The following is a 13,222-nucleotide window of genomic DNA, read 5'->3' as shown; positions in this document are numbered from 1 at the left end:
GCTGGTTAAAAAATGCATAGCTATCGAGCTACCTGCAGCAGATTACCGTCATCCAAAATGAACACATCAACCGTTCCTGGAAACAAGACATTCACTCACCAACACAGACCCGTCCATCCAGGCCCACGGCCATCCCAGCCATGCACTCGCAGCGGAAAGATCCCTCCGTGTTGACGCAGTGGCCGTTCATGCACATGCCTGGAGTCTCACACTCATCAATGTCTGGAAGCAGACACAGCAACATCATTTCTCCATGCACTTCAGCTTCACACGGCTAATGGTTCGAACCCATTAAAATAAACCAGTGTGGTTATTAAAGACCTCAGGTGCTTGATTCATTAAAAAACAATGACTCCAGAACTGCTGTCTTATGCTGTTCTTCAGTCTAACGATGTCAACTAAGAAAACATTCTTTTCCCTCCACTTGATCCTGTCAGCGTATTACAATAATTATCATAATGAGCGTAAACAATGATATGGCATCCAGGCTAAAGCGTGTGTTTATGTGCGTGCGTGCGTTCTGTCTGGGCGTGCTGGGGGACAGAGAGATGATGAGGCCCCGGGGCCCCTTTAGACTACACATTCCATTAATGACTGCATATATCAGCACTCTTCACCCACACCCTGCTCTCCTATTTATTTATTCTGCTATGACTTAATCAGGTCAGTGTCTCTGAGATCAAATGTCTGTATCCGAAGTCATGCGGAGCAAGATTGCTGCAGGTTAAACACTGGACAGACTGTTCCTTATTCGCTGGTTTATGTTTGAAACATTACATTCATTTAAATCCCGTTTGATGTTGCGTCTAAGTTTCATGCAGCGTCTCATAGAGTCACATGCAGAAAAATGGTGTGACTCAAGTTTGTGTCTCTTAATCAAACCGGTGCCTATCGTGGCATGTTTTTCCACTTTCAGGAGACGGCCAAATCTCTTTTCTCTTTGCACTGAACAAGTTTGGGGAAGGCTGTCTGCTAGAATCTCAAAACAGGCGGGCCCCAAATATCCACATGTCCAGCTGGCCTGCCAGGATGCTGAGGGATTTTTCCAAGGCTTTTAGGGGGATTTTTGGCTTGTGCGCTAAGACTCACATAATAGAACTACTAACATGACAGAGAGGTAGCCATCTTCCAACCTTGCCGAAAATACAGTTCAAAAGAACAATTGGCTCAAAAACTGTCGTGATGAAAAGGTGCGATCTTAGTAATCTGCAGGCCTTCTGACAAACACACCTACACACATGCGTCCACTGGTGTCCAGCAGGAATCCGGGTTTACAGATGCATTTGAAGCTGCCATCTTCATTGATACACAGTCCATTGAGGCACATGTTCCTGATCAGACACTCGTCCTGGTCTGTGGGCGAACAGAAATAAATTGATAGACAGACAGCAGTGCATTTTTGGTGTAAAGATACAGTGGTTAGTGTAGTGGCAAGCAAAAACTAGCTTCTAAACGTTCCTTGGTACATTCAAGGACACTCACACATTGGAGAATTGATAGTCTGCAGACGGCTCATTACACTGGCGAGCTACACACGCTGTCAGAAAATCAAGTCCACAAGACAAACACTGAGCAAACATAGGAATCAAGAAATTCTGGACTAAAACTTATGCTTTTGAGCAGCCAACTCTTTCATTTTGGATCTTGGAGTATCCTTGAATGGAACGACAAGCAGACATTTCGATACAATCCATGCCTAAAACTTCAGTCATTGAGTTTGACAACAGAAAATATAAGGGCCAGGCTATGCTCCATCAGAACTAGCATTTATAGTTGCTCCGAAAGGCCACACCCCACCCAGTCCTAAGGACTGAGGATGGGTGGGGGGTTTCCAAAGCTATTCGCCTGCTTGACAGCTTTTCTGATGGAATATACTGCCCCCTTAATGGAAACAGATAGACCACCTATCTAAAGCAAGTTTGCAAGTTTTACAGACTAAAACGAGTGGAAACAAACAGATGCCTGCAAGGTATGAAGTACATATTAATATGATGGAGTCTTTTGGAAAACGTTGCTAGTAATATGAAATGAACATATTTTGTAGTTAATGGGCTGAAACACACAAAACCACCGGGAAGATCATTTAAAGTTCCGTCTATTACGGCACATGCTTGGTATTAAATCACCACCTCCAACAGATCCATGGTCCATTAAACAATAACATTACACATACTGAGGTTGTTACAGAAAAGTACCCTTTAAACATGTCCCTACTCCATTAATGCAGATGTCAGAACTTCACAGACCTTGACAGTTTTTGCCATCTGCTGAAATCTCAAATCCAGCGTTGCAGACACAGTGGAAGCTGCCCTCGGTGTTCACACAGCGGCCGTTGTTGCAGATGCGACCGTTGGCCACACACTCATCCAGGTCTGGCAGACACGAGCACATAGCACAGTAAACACATACATTCTCTTTAAGTGCGTATGTACACATGTGTGCGTGTGTGTGCATAACCTCGGCACTCCGTCCTGGTTGCAGTAGTCTGGAATCCAGCAGGACACTGACAGATGTACGACCCAGGGGTGTTCACACATTCTCCATGGGCACACGGGTTTCTCTCACATTCATCATCATCTGGAGAACAAACATAAAGCTCGTAAACACTCTTCACCTTCATGTACCTCCAGTTTAGTGCTTAAGAAACAAGAAGCTTACCTATGCACTCTCCTCTTCCATCCAACTTGAAGCCCATGTTGCACTCACAGCGATATCCAATACCCGGCATGGGGATACACCTGCCGTTCAGGCAGAGGTTGCGGTAGGCCTGGCACATGTTGGTGATATTCTGGGTTTGGATAATGTAGGGACCTGACGGAAACATTTGCACAAATATTCTGCATCATCCATGGGTCCAATCATTGCTGCTGTTTTTTGGTTTCTTGACATCTTAATTCATAGCTATTTGGTCAACAGAAAATGTACATACAGTATGATCAAACAAAGTAGTAAAGGAAATGTAGCATCTCAACTGCCTCCAAAAAAAGAAGGCATTTCATAAGCATGCAGTCATGAATTGCCAGACAGTGTACACACCACATTTTCACTGTAATAATGTCTGGCAGGATACAGTATTATTCATTAAGGCAAAAAATGCTCTGAGTTGTTTGAATTTTCTTGAGAGGAGCCGAAACTCTGCCAAGTTCGCTTGAAAAATAGTTCGGGAGGAAATGTTATTGCGGAAGATTTTGCACATGGCTAATTAAACTCTTAACATGGTCTGGGCTGCAAACATGCAAGAATGTTTTTATTTTTTCAGATAGGACATTTTCTGCATATATATTTTGGATATCTTTGCGGCAAAACCCAATCTACACAAGCAGCCCTGCGTCAGTGCACAATTCAAGTCTTAGTCAGAGTTTTCCATCATTAACATGTAGCTCGTTCGCTGGAGGGTGTGGGCTGCAATTGCTCAAAACCAGGATTTTGAACATAGTGACACAAGACCAAGTGGGAGGTCGGGCACTGCACATCCACTGAGTCAGAGCAGAAACTATGAGTTATTAACTATTATGGCTCACATCAACACTGAAGACATGTCATTTAAGAGTGTGAACTTGAACCAAACACAAGCAGAAAGCAAAAACACACCTGGTGGAGGAGGCTGTACAGGTGGTTGTACTGGAATTGCTCCGGGGCCTGGAAGAGGGGCAACTGGAACCTGACCCGGTACATGGACAGGAACGTGAACGGGAACTTGACCAGGAATCACTCCAGGTCCACGGCCCGGAGTCTGACCGGGAAAAGGAGCTGGATAAATGCCAGGTAGGTCGGGGCTCCCTGGGACACGACCAGGTACCAGAACTCCACCGTTCCCATCAGGTATCTGGATGCACAGTTTCTGGTACTCTTCTAAAATGAGCACATGTGAAAAACAACAAGAGGTTGACTCTGCACTGAGACAAGGAGACACATAGATGAAGACAAGAAATGTAAAGCCATGTGATGGTGAGTGACCCCACCTGTTCCACGAATGGGGCACATTTCAGGAGTGGACCCATCAGACCAGCAGCGTCCACTATCACAGCAGCACTGAATTTTGGTCAACAGCTGCGAGTTTTGGTTGGCACAGCGCCCGTTCAGCAGGCTAGCATAGCAGTACCCACCACGAGCATCTGTGGGAAATAACACGGCATGAAGTCTGTTAAACTAGCTGTACTGTATGGAATATGGCATGTGCTGTCTGCATGTTGAGCAAACTGGCAGGAGTACAATCAAAAACTAGTCGTCGTGGCTTCAAATTTTCCATCATTTGGATGATGGAAGCCACTTCCAATAGTCATCACTTCCTATTTATTTGAACCAGTCCTACATCCTGCAGTTTCTGGCACTGTGCACCAGCATGACTAACTCTCAGGTTCCCCATTAACATAAATATATCATGTCTTGTTTCACACCCAGTCCATCCAGCATATTCACATGGAGAAACTGACAGGCTACACTACTGATTGCTTGGTTAAACTCAACAAGATGTCAGACAGACATAGAGGTGGTGGGAGAAAAAATAATCGAGCCCTTAAGGGGCCGCAGTACATGTTAATGCTGAGTGTTGCTGCATGGGAAACTGACTAAAATGTTTTGGCACAATCCTTTTCTGGAGCAAAAGACTCAGACATTCCTTCCTCACAAACATCCTCTCCTGGGGGGGTAATGTGAGCGTGTGATTGCATATGTTTGTGTTTGAATACATGTGTGCATGCATGCACGTGTGAGTATGTGCTTGTACATCTAATGGACTATTCAGGCCTGTTTTGGCTTTTCTGCTGATTTTGAGTGTGTGTGTGGTCAACAGTGAATTTACATACACACACTGTTATCATCCTCCCAGCATGTGGACTGTTCAATGGCACACACGCACACGCAGACTGACAGACAGACGCACACACCCTTCACTTCTTCCAGCCATGATGTCAAGTCACCTGAGCGCGAGAGGACTTCTCTCATCCCCTCCTTGGTTTTATTGTTGTGGAACTAGAAACAAGTGACTACTGACCTAAATTCTACCAGCTGGAACATTGGACAGATTTCAGTTCTTTCTGCTGTCAGTGCCAGGCATAAAGGGAGAAGAACCAAAATGGGGTGGAAAAAGGAAAAGAGAATGAGGCAGCACCTTTTCTGCTCAGCTGCTTTGTCTCATATTGTATCTGTCCTAGTGACAATGGACCAGAGCAAACACAATGCAGATGGCAGATGACTCACCTATGCACCTGGATCCATCCACAGAGGTGTAATATCCCTGGGGACACTTGCAGAAGTAGCTGCCGACAGTGTTAGAGCATTCACCTACACCACAGAGACCTGGTATGTTTGAACACTCGTCCAGATCTACAGAGAAGAGGAGAGGAGAGGAGGAAATCTTAAAAAAAAAACTATCCAGTACTTCTCAAAACATCTTAGATTCCTTCCTGTTTCTGTGTTCCTAAAAACTGCATGGTAATCATAACTGCCGATGAAAGTGATTAAACTGAAAACGAACTAAAAATGAACGTCTTTAAGAGCGCCTCAAGCACATGCTGGCAGAGACAATGGAAATAAGGCATTGTCACAGGATTTTAAATCCAGGGGCCTGTAGCTGCTCCTCTGTTAGCACTGTTAACCACTGAGTGCATATCATCATGCACAAAGAAATACACTGTAACTCTGACCCATTTGAAACGTCTTTTACACAGTCCAGAAGTTTCCCGGCAATTATTTCTGGGCATTAAATAGCACATATTTTACTCTGCAAGCGAGTGCCACAAAAACCCTGCTCAGTCCGTTTCACCAGAGTTACACTTGGTCTGGAAATTGTCACATTCGTGTCTTAATGAGCCAATATTTTTCACAGCCTAACTGTAGGTCTTTATTTGTGCAGAAGTGATGCAGAGAGAAGGATTTTATTTAAGATTTGTCAGCCAGAAACATTAAAAAATATTGCGAGAGTCTCAGAGGCCACAATTATAAAGTAAGAAAAGACTGTGATCTAACAATTCTGTAAGCCAGTCAGAAGTTGATAATTAGGAACCCCAACGGAGAGAAAAATGTGCTTTCAATACTACATGTGGACATAAACTTCACTGACTGTCTCTTGATTATCATCAATTGATTATCACAAGCGGTGTAAGTCAGCGAAGTGACTCAGTCATGCGTATTATACAGCAATATTTACATCAAATGTTAGCTAGCATTAGCTAATGTTAGCTAATGGTCATACCAGACCAAGTAGGGTTGTAGCAGAAAAGGCCCCTGACTGTACTGAATTAGGCTATGGTGTATTTTATTGCTCATGAATTCAACTTTTCATTTGGAAGAGGAAAAATGTTATTTCCTCTTTCAAAAGTTACATAGTATCACTTTAACTTGAAAACTAATGAAATCAGCATTTACGTCAAGCCAACAATTAAGTGTTGAAAAGGATTACTGAGAAAAGGCAGTGCTGCTTTGGTTTAATTAAACATATTTCAAGGGAAGTGGCTTATGTGTGGTCTTTTCCCACAAAGTAATAATCAGAATACCGCGACTGCGGTGAAGCTAACCACAACTCGACGGATGTGGCTTTTAGCTCTACTTTCACATTGTTAATTAGGAACTTTGGAAATAATCTTTTTTAGCCTACTCTGTCATTCACGCTCACGCTGAAAGTCAGACATTTCTCTGTTTTAATGTGATGGCTGCTAGCTTGATTCTTACCTTCACATTTCTGTGAGACCTCGTTGAACTTGTGCCCAGCGGGGCATTTACATTCAAAGGATCCCACTGTGTTGATACAGTTTCCTCCCTGACAGATGCCAGGGATGGCCTGGCACTCATCCACATCTGTACATACACAGCACACAATTAATACACACAAACACATATGAATACACGCACAAGCACAAATTCCCTTCATGTGCAAAACAAGAGAAATGAGACAGAAATGGAGGCAAGAGGGCAGTACACACACACACACACACACACACACACACACACACACACACACACACACACACACAAACATTTACACACAAATCTGGCCATGTCTGAATCTGCATGGATTGAAATTGGGTCTGTTTTTACAGTCTGGCTCTGAGTTTTCCTGCGATCAACAGAGTGACAAGGGAAAAGAGAAAGAGAGAGAGGAATGTCTCCTGCAGGAGGAACAGAAATCGAAGCCAAGTCGACCAAGGAAGAGATAGACAGAGGAGGGGAATCACAGAGAGGACAAATCTGCATTCAGAGAGAAGGGTATACATAAAAACTGTGACTTGGTGAGGTACATTGGTGATTATATTAATTTATTTCATGGATTTGACACGATTAAGATGTAGGTCTCCGGCTGAAAACCTCCAGGAGGCTGTGACCTGATGCAGGCCCAGAGTACTCCATGTTCCTCTGGGTCCTGGCTCAGGTCCGCCTCCCCTGCAGAGGTTCTGATGTTGTTGGGTCTGGGGCAGGCAGGAAGAGGGCCGTCTTACCAGAAATGAGCTCTCCCACGTGGCACCGCCACTGACCCGTGTTACTGACTCTGACAGTCCCGCCACAGCGGGTGTCTGCGGGCATTCCATACACATGTGGGAGGCACTGCCACCCACCCCAATTTAACCCAATTAGAACTAATCCCCTGGAGAGGGGATGATGGGTAGAGATGAGGGGATGACAGAGGGAGAGGGGTGAAGGCAGACAAGGAGGGAGAAGGAGTTAAAACGGGCAGAGAGGACAGAAGCAGCACTTTGCTCAAAGAAGGAAAGGACATGGAGAGTGACAGAAAGAAAAAGCAGACAAAAACAGAAAAAGAGACCCAGGCGCTGAGGAACAGACTTTACCTTGGCACGCCCCGGTGCGATGGTTTGGTATGAACCCTCTTCGGCAAGGGTGAGGCTGGGCCGGGCACATCTCACAGGGGTGACCCCACGCCCGTCCCACTGTGGCGCAGCACAAAGTCTTTGTGCACACAATGCCTGTGAGCTGGCCTTGACACATCTGGTTATTCACCGAGGCAAAGCACGGCCCAGTGCGGTAGTCTGCAGAGGCAAAGCAAGAGTTCACCATTGTGGAAACTTCACTTTGTCTCTTTATTCACAGTGCAAACACAATGCAAAACAGCTCGGTTTGGTAGCCGGTCAAACACGTAAACAGAAAGGGAAATTTGAAAAAAAAACCTCTATTGGCTGACGCACGTTAGATTTAAAAAACACAAAACAGCTCATTTTGTGAGACATTTCAATCAAAACCGTGACAAAGGGAGCTAAAGCTAAATGCTGAAAAACCTCGAACCCGACTTGATTCTGTGAGCAAATATCTGTCTGGCACACACAAACAGAAACACTAAAACTGAACGTAGTTTTGCATGACGTCTACAACTCACTCACAATATATGTGATGAAAGTGCTGCGGAGCGGACAGTAACACACTCCATAAAGAATGCATTGTCTGTTCCTGGCATTTTAATCGGTCTGGCTCTCAGGTGCATTGGTGTGCGTGTGTGTTAGTGTGTGTGCGTGTGTGTGTGTGTGTGTGTGTGTGTGTGTGTGTGTGTGTGTGTGTGTGTGTGTGTGTGTGTGTGTGTGTGTGTGTGTGTTCGAGAAAAGCAGAGATAGAAAAGGGGTCTGGAAAACCTTTTAAAGTTGTGTGGGCGGCTGTGGAAGCTAGAATAAGCAAGGACACCCAGACAATGAAAAAGCAGTCTGGTGCATATATTATATGGTCATCAGTTCTCTCGCTACCTGCACTGTGTTTTTACGGCACAATGGCACATTTAACATGCAGTGTGCTGCTTTTTATTATTTTTCTCGCGATACGCAATCTGGGGAATAGGTCATCATCCCTCAGGCCAGCAGAGGATGACTGACAGGGCGTGTCTGTGGAGCACAGTAGGTGATTTCCCCACTAACTACAGCAGCCTAGAATTAAAATTAAATAGCTTATGATAAATATGAGCTCAAGAGTGTGAAGAATGTCCCTCCGTCGAGATTCTTCATCTCTCCTCCCCTTCAAACTGGTTTGAACCTTATTCCCTTGATCCCACTGCTTGCATGCATCTATCCCCTCACTTCATCCTCTCTCCAAACGCCACTCCTTAGCTGCAAACTCCCCACAGATCTAACAAAAATCACCGAATCTTATCAGGTGAAGGCCTGGAAGAAGATGGTGAAACCGAGATAGGGACAGAGAGAAAGAGAGAGGAGAAAACCCATCCCTCCCAAAAGAATCTGGCCGAGATCCAACGGCAAAAATCATTTCCACATTTCACGGCAGACAACAGACAGCGAGAGGAAAGAGGGAGACCAGTTCCAACAGCGCAGTCGTTTAAAACAAACGAGACATTGTGCGTTTCCCGTGTGGACCGGGGCCCAGCCCAGGCCCGTCACGTGCACCACAGCCTCCACGGTCTCTCTGCCTCTGGCACCAGCGCTGTGTGAAACAGAACTGGGTCATCTCTCCCTTTCTCACTCCCTCCTGCTCAGGCTCGACTGGAGACCGAATGCTTTTGATTCTCAGTCTACTCCTCCTTCCACCCAGAGCGGCAAAGTAACTAAGTACCTCTACTGAAGTACAGTTTTCATGTACTTTTATCTGAGTATTTGCATTTCAGCAACTTCTATAACATTTCAGAGGGAAATCTTGTACTTCTTAATCCACTACAAGTTAACAAACATTAGCAATGACGACCAGAAAAAATGAATCAACAAATTAACTGACTTTATTTACTGATTTAATTAACTTGGTAAGTTTTGACACCAGACATATATGACTGATAAATCAGATATTTCACTGCCTTTAATAACTGTATTTTAGTTGTAAATGCTTTTGGTTAATTTGGAAGAGTGCATGCAATATCAAATAGATCTTGAATCTCTTCCATCATGCAATCACTCAATGTCAGAATGATTCATAAACCATCAACATGAGCTGTTCCTATCAGGGACAGAAGGGAGAGCGTATCTAAGGCCTTTTGGTGTGAAGTGCACTTTTATGGAATCAGAATTATCCTCATTTCTCGGTAACTTTCACTCTTCAGCTAAAAGTTGTCACCGTCTGATCTTACTGCACTTTGCATAGACTGAACGGCCGTCACGCAGAGATCAACCTACTCTCTGTTACTAACACCCTTATTTATCCCATCAGACAAAATCTGTCCCTCTCTGCAGCTCTGACTAAGGGATTGTTTGGGAAATACATTTATGTGCCTTCTTACTGAACGTAGATGAGAAGACTGATGGCACTCTCATGTCTATACAGTAAATGAAGCTATGGTTAGGTTAGGCTAGGTTAGCACAGATTAGCATACAGCAGCATAATGACTGGAGAAGCTAGCCTAGCTCTGCCTAAAGTTCAGTCTGTCCTAAATAGTCCTGCACATAACACCACGTAAAACCACAACATTTTGTACACTTTAGTTTTTCTGTGCATGCTAGACTAAGCTAACATTTAACATCTTCTTGATCCAGTAAATGAACTGGTCAAGTTAGCATACAGTAGCATTAAGACTAGAAACAGCTAGCCTAGCTCTATCTAAAGCCAGGTCAATCAACATGCTACTTAGTGAACTTAAATGGTGCAGACAGAGCCAGGCAAGCTGTTTCCAGTCTATATGCTAAACTAAGTTAATGTTAATCATCTTTTGGCTCCAGCCTCACATTTAACAGATATGAGAGTTGTGTCATTCCTTCTATCGAACTCCAAGAAAGCTAATGATTGCACTTCCCCAAATGTAATTTATCAACACTTATGATACTTGATTAAATTGTTTTGCAAAGTCGTCTGTACTTTTACTTAAAATTTTTGAATGCAGGACTACTCGTAAAGGAAGATTTTAACATAGCTTTACTTTAACTTTTCATTAAGTAAGGGATCTGAATAATTCTTCCACCACAGCAATGTTCAGCTTTGAGACAACAAACCCAGCCAGTTGTCAGGTGTCACCTGTATCTACTTAAAGCATACATTATGTACCTTAACTACACAAACAAAGGAATACCCTGTGTATAGGAAAAGAAGCAGCCTTGGGAAGTTTTTTACATGGCGCCCATATAAGCTGAGTACAGCCGACTGTGTAAAGAACTCAAGTTTCTCCTTTCATCAGGTTAAGGTTTACGTGTTATTACTGTTGGCTGCTACACATAATCCACCTGACATAATACGTGCTTATTACAGCTGTTAGTGGAAGACTGCAAGCACTAAAACACACAGATCTGTGCATGGAGTAAAGTAAATACAAGTGTAGCACTTAAACAGTCAGCTGAGGTAAACAGGGAGAGGCAGACAGCTGTAGGGTGAAAGTGGTGTCATTTCATCTGTCATCTTACTGTCTCTCTGTGAACTGTATACAGCTGGGGGATCCACCCATGTCCTGTACATCTGGGAGCAATCGCACGTGTTCACACACAAACGCGCTCAAACGCACACACAGAATCTCGGCCAAGGTCCCAACCCCTCATCCGCAGTCTAGCCAGAGATGATCTCAAAACAGACCAAAACTTACAAAAAAAAAAAAATCTAGCTCTTGTTTTCGCTCTTACTGCTCTACTTTTGGAAACACGTTAGCATATTATTGTAGCTGCTTCAGAAAATATGCATCTTAATATGGGAGTGGATAGTTTGGTTTGACCCTCATTTGCCAGCGATTTCATGTCTGTGCAGAAGTTCAGTTACTTTTGGAACACAATAGAAACGTCGGCTTCCTCAATGACCTGTGAGTTTATGCACAACAACGGCCTCGGTGTGAACAGGAGGGAAGCCCGCCAGGAAGTGGGTCAGAAGAGTTTCCTGGATTAACTCCAAAATGTTTGTACACACTGAAATCTGTCCACCTTTTCCACATCCACCCTTCCTCAATCTGCCCCTTGCAGATGGTGCTCACAGCATCCTTACAGGGATTAACGTATGTGTGAGCTGTGCACATGCATCTGTTTGTGCGTGTTACCATGCATGTATTATGGGGTCTTATATCTGGGTGGGGCCTTCCCTATTGGCCCGTCAGCAGATTTCTCCATCCTCTAAGGACTAACAAGTTGAGCACGCGCTCAAACACACACACACACAGACACACACACACTTGATTATCTATCTACTGAGGTTTGCACTGGGCTAGAACAGAGCCTGATAGGGGAAAGTCAGTGAGGCATGAAGAGACAAGTGAGCCCCTCAGCTGACTGACCGACTTCCCTGTTGTGCTCTGGCTGCTGACTTATTGACTGTGTAACTCACGTGTTGCCACGTCTCAAGCCAGTCTTTCACCACCATCCCAAGTGAACTCAATGGCGTCACACCGAAAGCTCGACTTTATTGCTCCGAAGCTAAACGACTCTACAGCAGGAGCACAGAGCCCTGCGAGCGATCAGCTGCAGAGCGGCTGGATCTCACCAATCCCACATTCCAACCTAAATCACATTTGTAACCAACAAAGAGCACGTTGATGTACCAGGCTGCATTTTCCCTGCGGTCAGCTGTGCCTGGTGGTGGGACCACTGGTCAGCAGATCACCAGTCACTTTGGCAGCATACAGCTCAAAGTCACACAGCTCTGTAGTAGTGATGTGTTCATACTCTTTCCACATCCTGAGTGCAGCTACTTCTCCTCTGGTCAGATCACGTGTTTGTGGAAAATCCTGTGTTCTTGCTAATGTGATAAGATCAAGCCATAATGGGGAACGGTTCTGTAAATTGCTTTAAAAACAGTGCGGTGTTGTGCATGTGTGCATGTTTGTGAGTACACATGTACTTTATGCATGTGCTTGTGTTTGCGCGAGAGCACAATGGCTTTCCCTTGGGAGGTGATGGATCCAAGCCAAGGAAATTCCAGTGAAAGTAACTTAACCCGAAACGCCACTGTATCCATTGGCCTACTTTCTCTACCTCTCTTAGTGTAAGCAAATGCAACACGGAGGACCAAACAACTGACACATTTACAGGGCTGCAAATACTGATTATCTTCCTCATTGATCAATCTGTTGATAACTCTTTTAGTGAATAAGTCAATAAGATCTTGAAGTAATATTTAGTCGATAAAAATCGTGAATAACGCCCTTCACAAGTTAGTTGTTCTTGTTTTGTTCAACAAACAGTCTAAAACACAGACATTCAATTAGCAATGATAGAAAACAGAAGAAACAGCACATCCTCATCTTGGAGAAGCCGGAACCAGAGAATATTTGGCATTTTTGCACAATTAATGACATAAATGACTAGTCAGTCAACAGAGCTGTTTTTGACTGATTCTCTGTCAATCAACTAAGCACTACATATATGATACTACGCATTGTATA

At 44.1% G+C, this 13,222-nt stretch overlaps 1 protein-coding gene across 1 annotated transcript in view; it reads right to left on the bottom strand.

The window, feature by feature from the left end:
- Positions 1–13,222, bottom strand: part of fbn1 (fibrillin 1) — a 59,994-nt gene that overhangs the window by 39,558 nt on the left and 7,214 nt on the right. Inside the window, exons 7-16 of the mRNA XM_070958583.1 lie at positions 7,782–7,979; positions 6,670–6,795; positions 5,200–5,325; positions 3,963–4,115; positions 3,592–3,852; positions 2,659–2,811; positions 2,458–2,577; positions 2,247–2,372; positions 1,231–1,353; positions 100–222 (exon numbers count right to left, since the gene is read on the bottom strand). Coding sequence (XP_070814684.1) covers positions 100–222; positions 1,231–1,353; positions 2,247–2,372; positions 2,458–2,577; positions 2,659–2,811; positions 3,592–3,852; positions 3,963–4,115; positions 5,200–5,325; positions 6,670–6,795; positions 7,782–7,979 — 1,509 coding nt within the window. The remainder of the gene's footprint in view (positions 1–99; positions 223–1,230; positions 1,354–2,246; positions 2,373–2,457; positions 2,578–2,658; positions 2,812–3,591; positions 3,853–3,962; positions 4,116–5,199; positions 5,326–6,669; positions 6,796–7,781; positions 7,980–13,222) is intronic.

This window comes from Chaetodon trifascialis, chromosome 1 (assembly GCF_039877785.1).
Source record: "Chaetodon trifascialis isolate fChaTrf1 chromosome 1, fChaTrf1.hap1, whole genome shotgun sequence".
In the NCBI taxonomy this organism is placed as follows: domain Eukaryota; kingdom Metazoa; phylum Chordata; class Actinopteri; order Chaetodontiformes; family Chaetodontidae; genus Chaetodon; species Chaetodon trifascialis.
The sequence above is the reverse complement of the archived record's forward strand: the minus strand, read 5'-3'. Positions and strand labels throughout refer to the sequence as shown.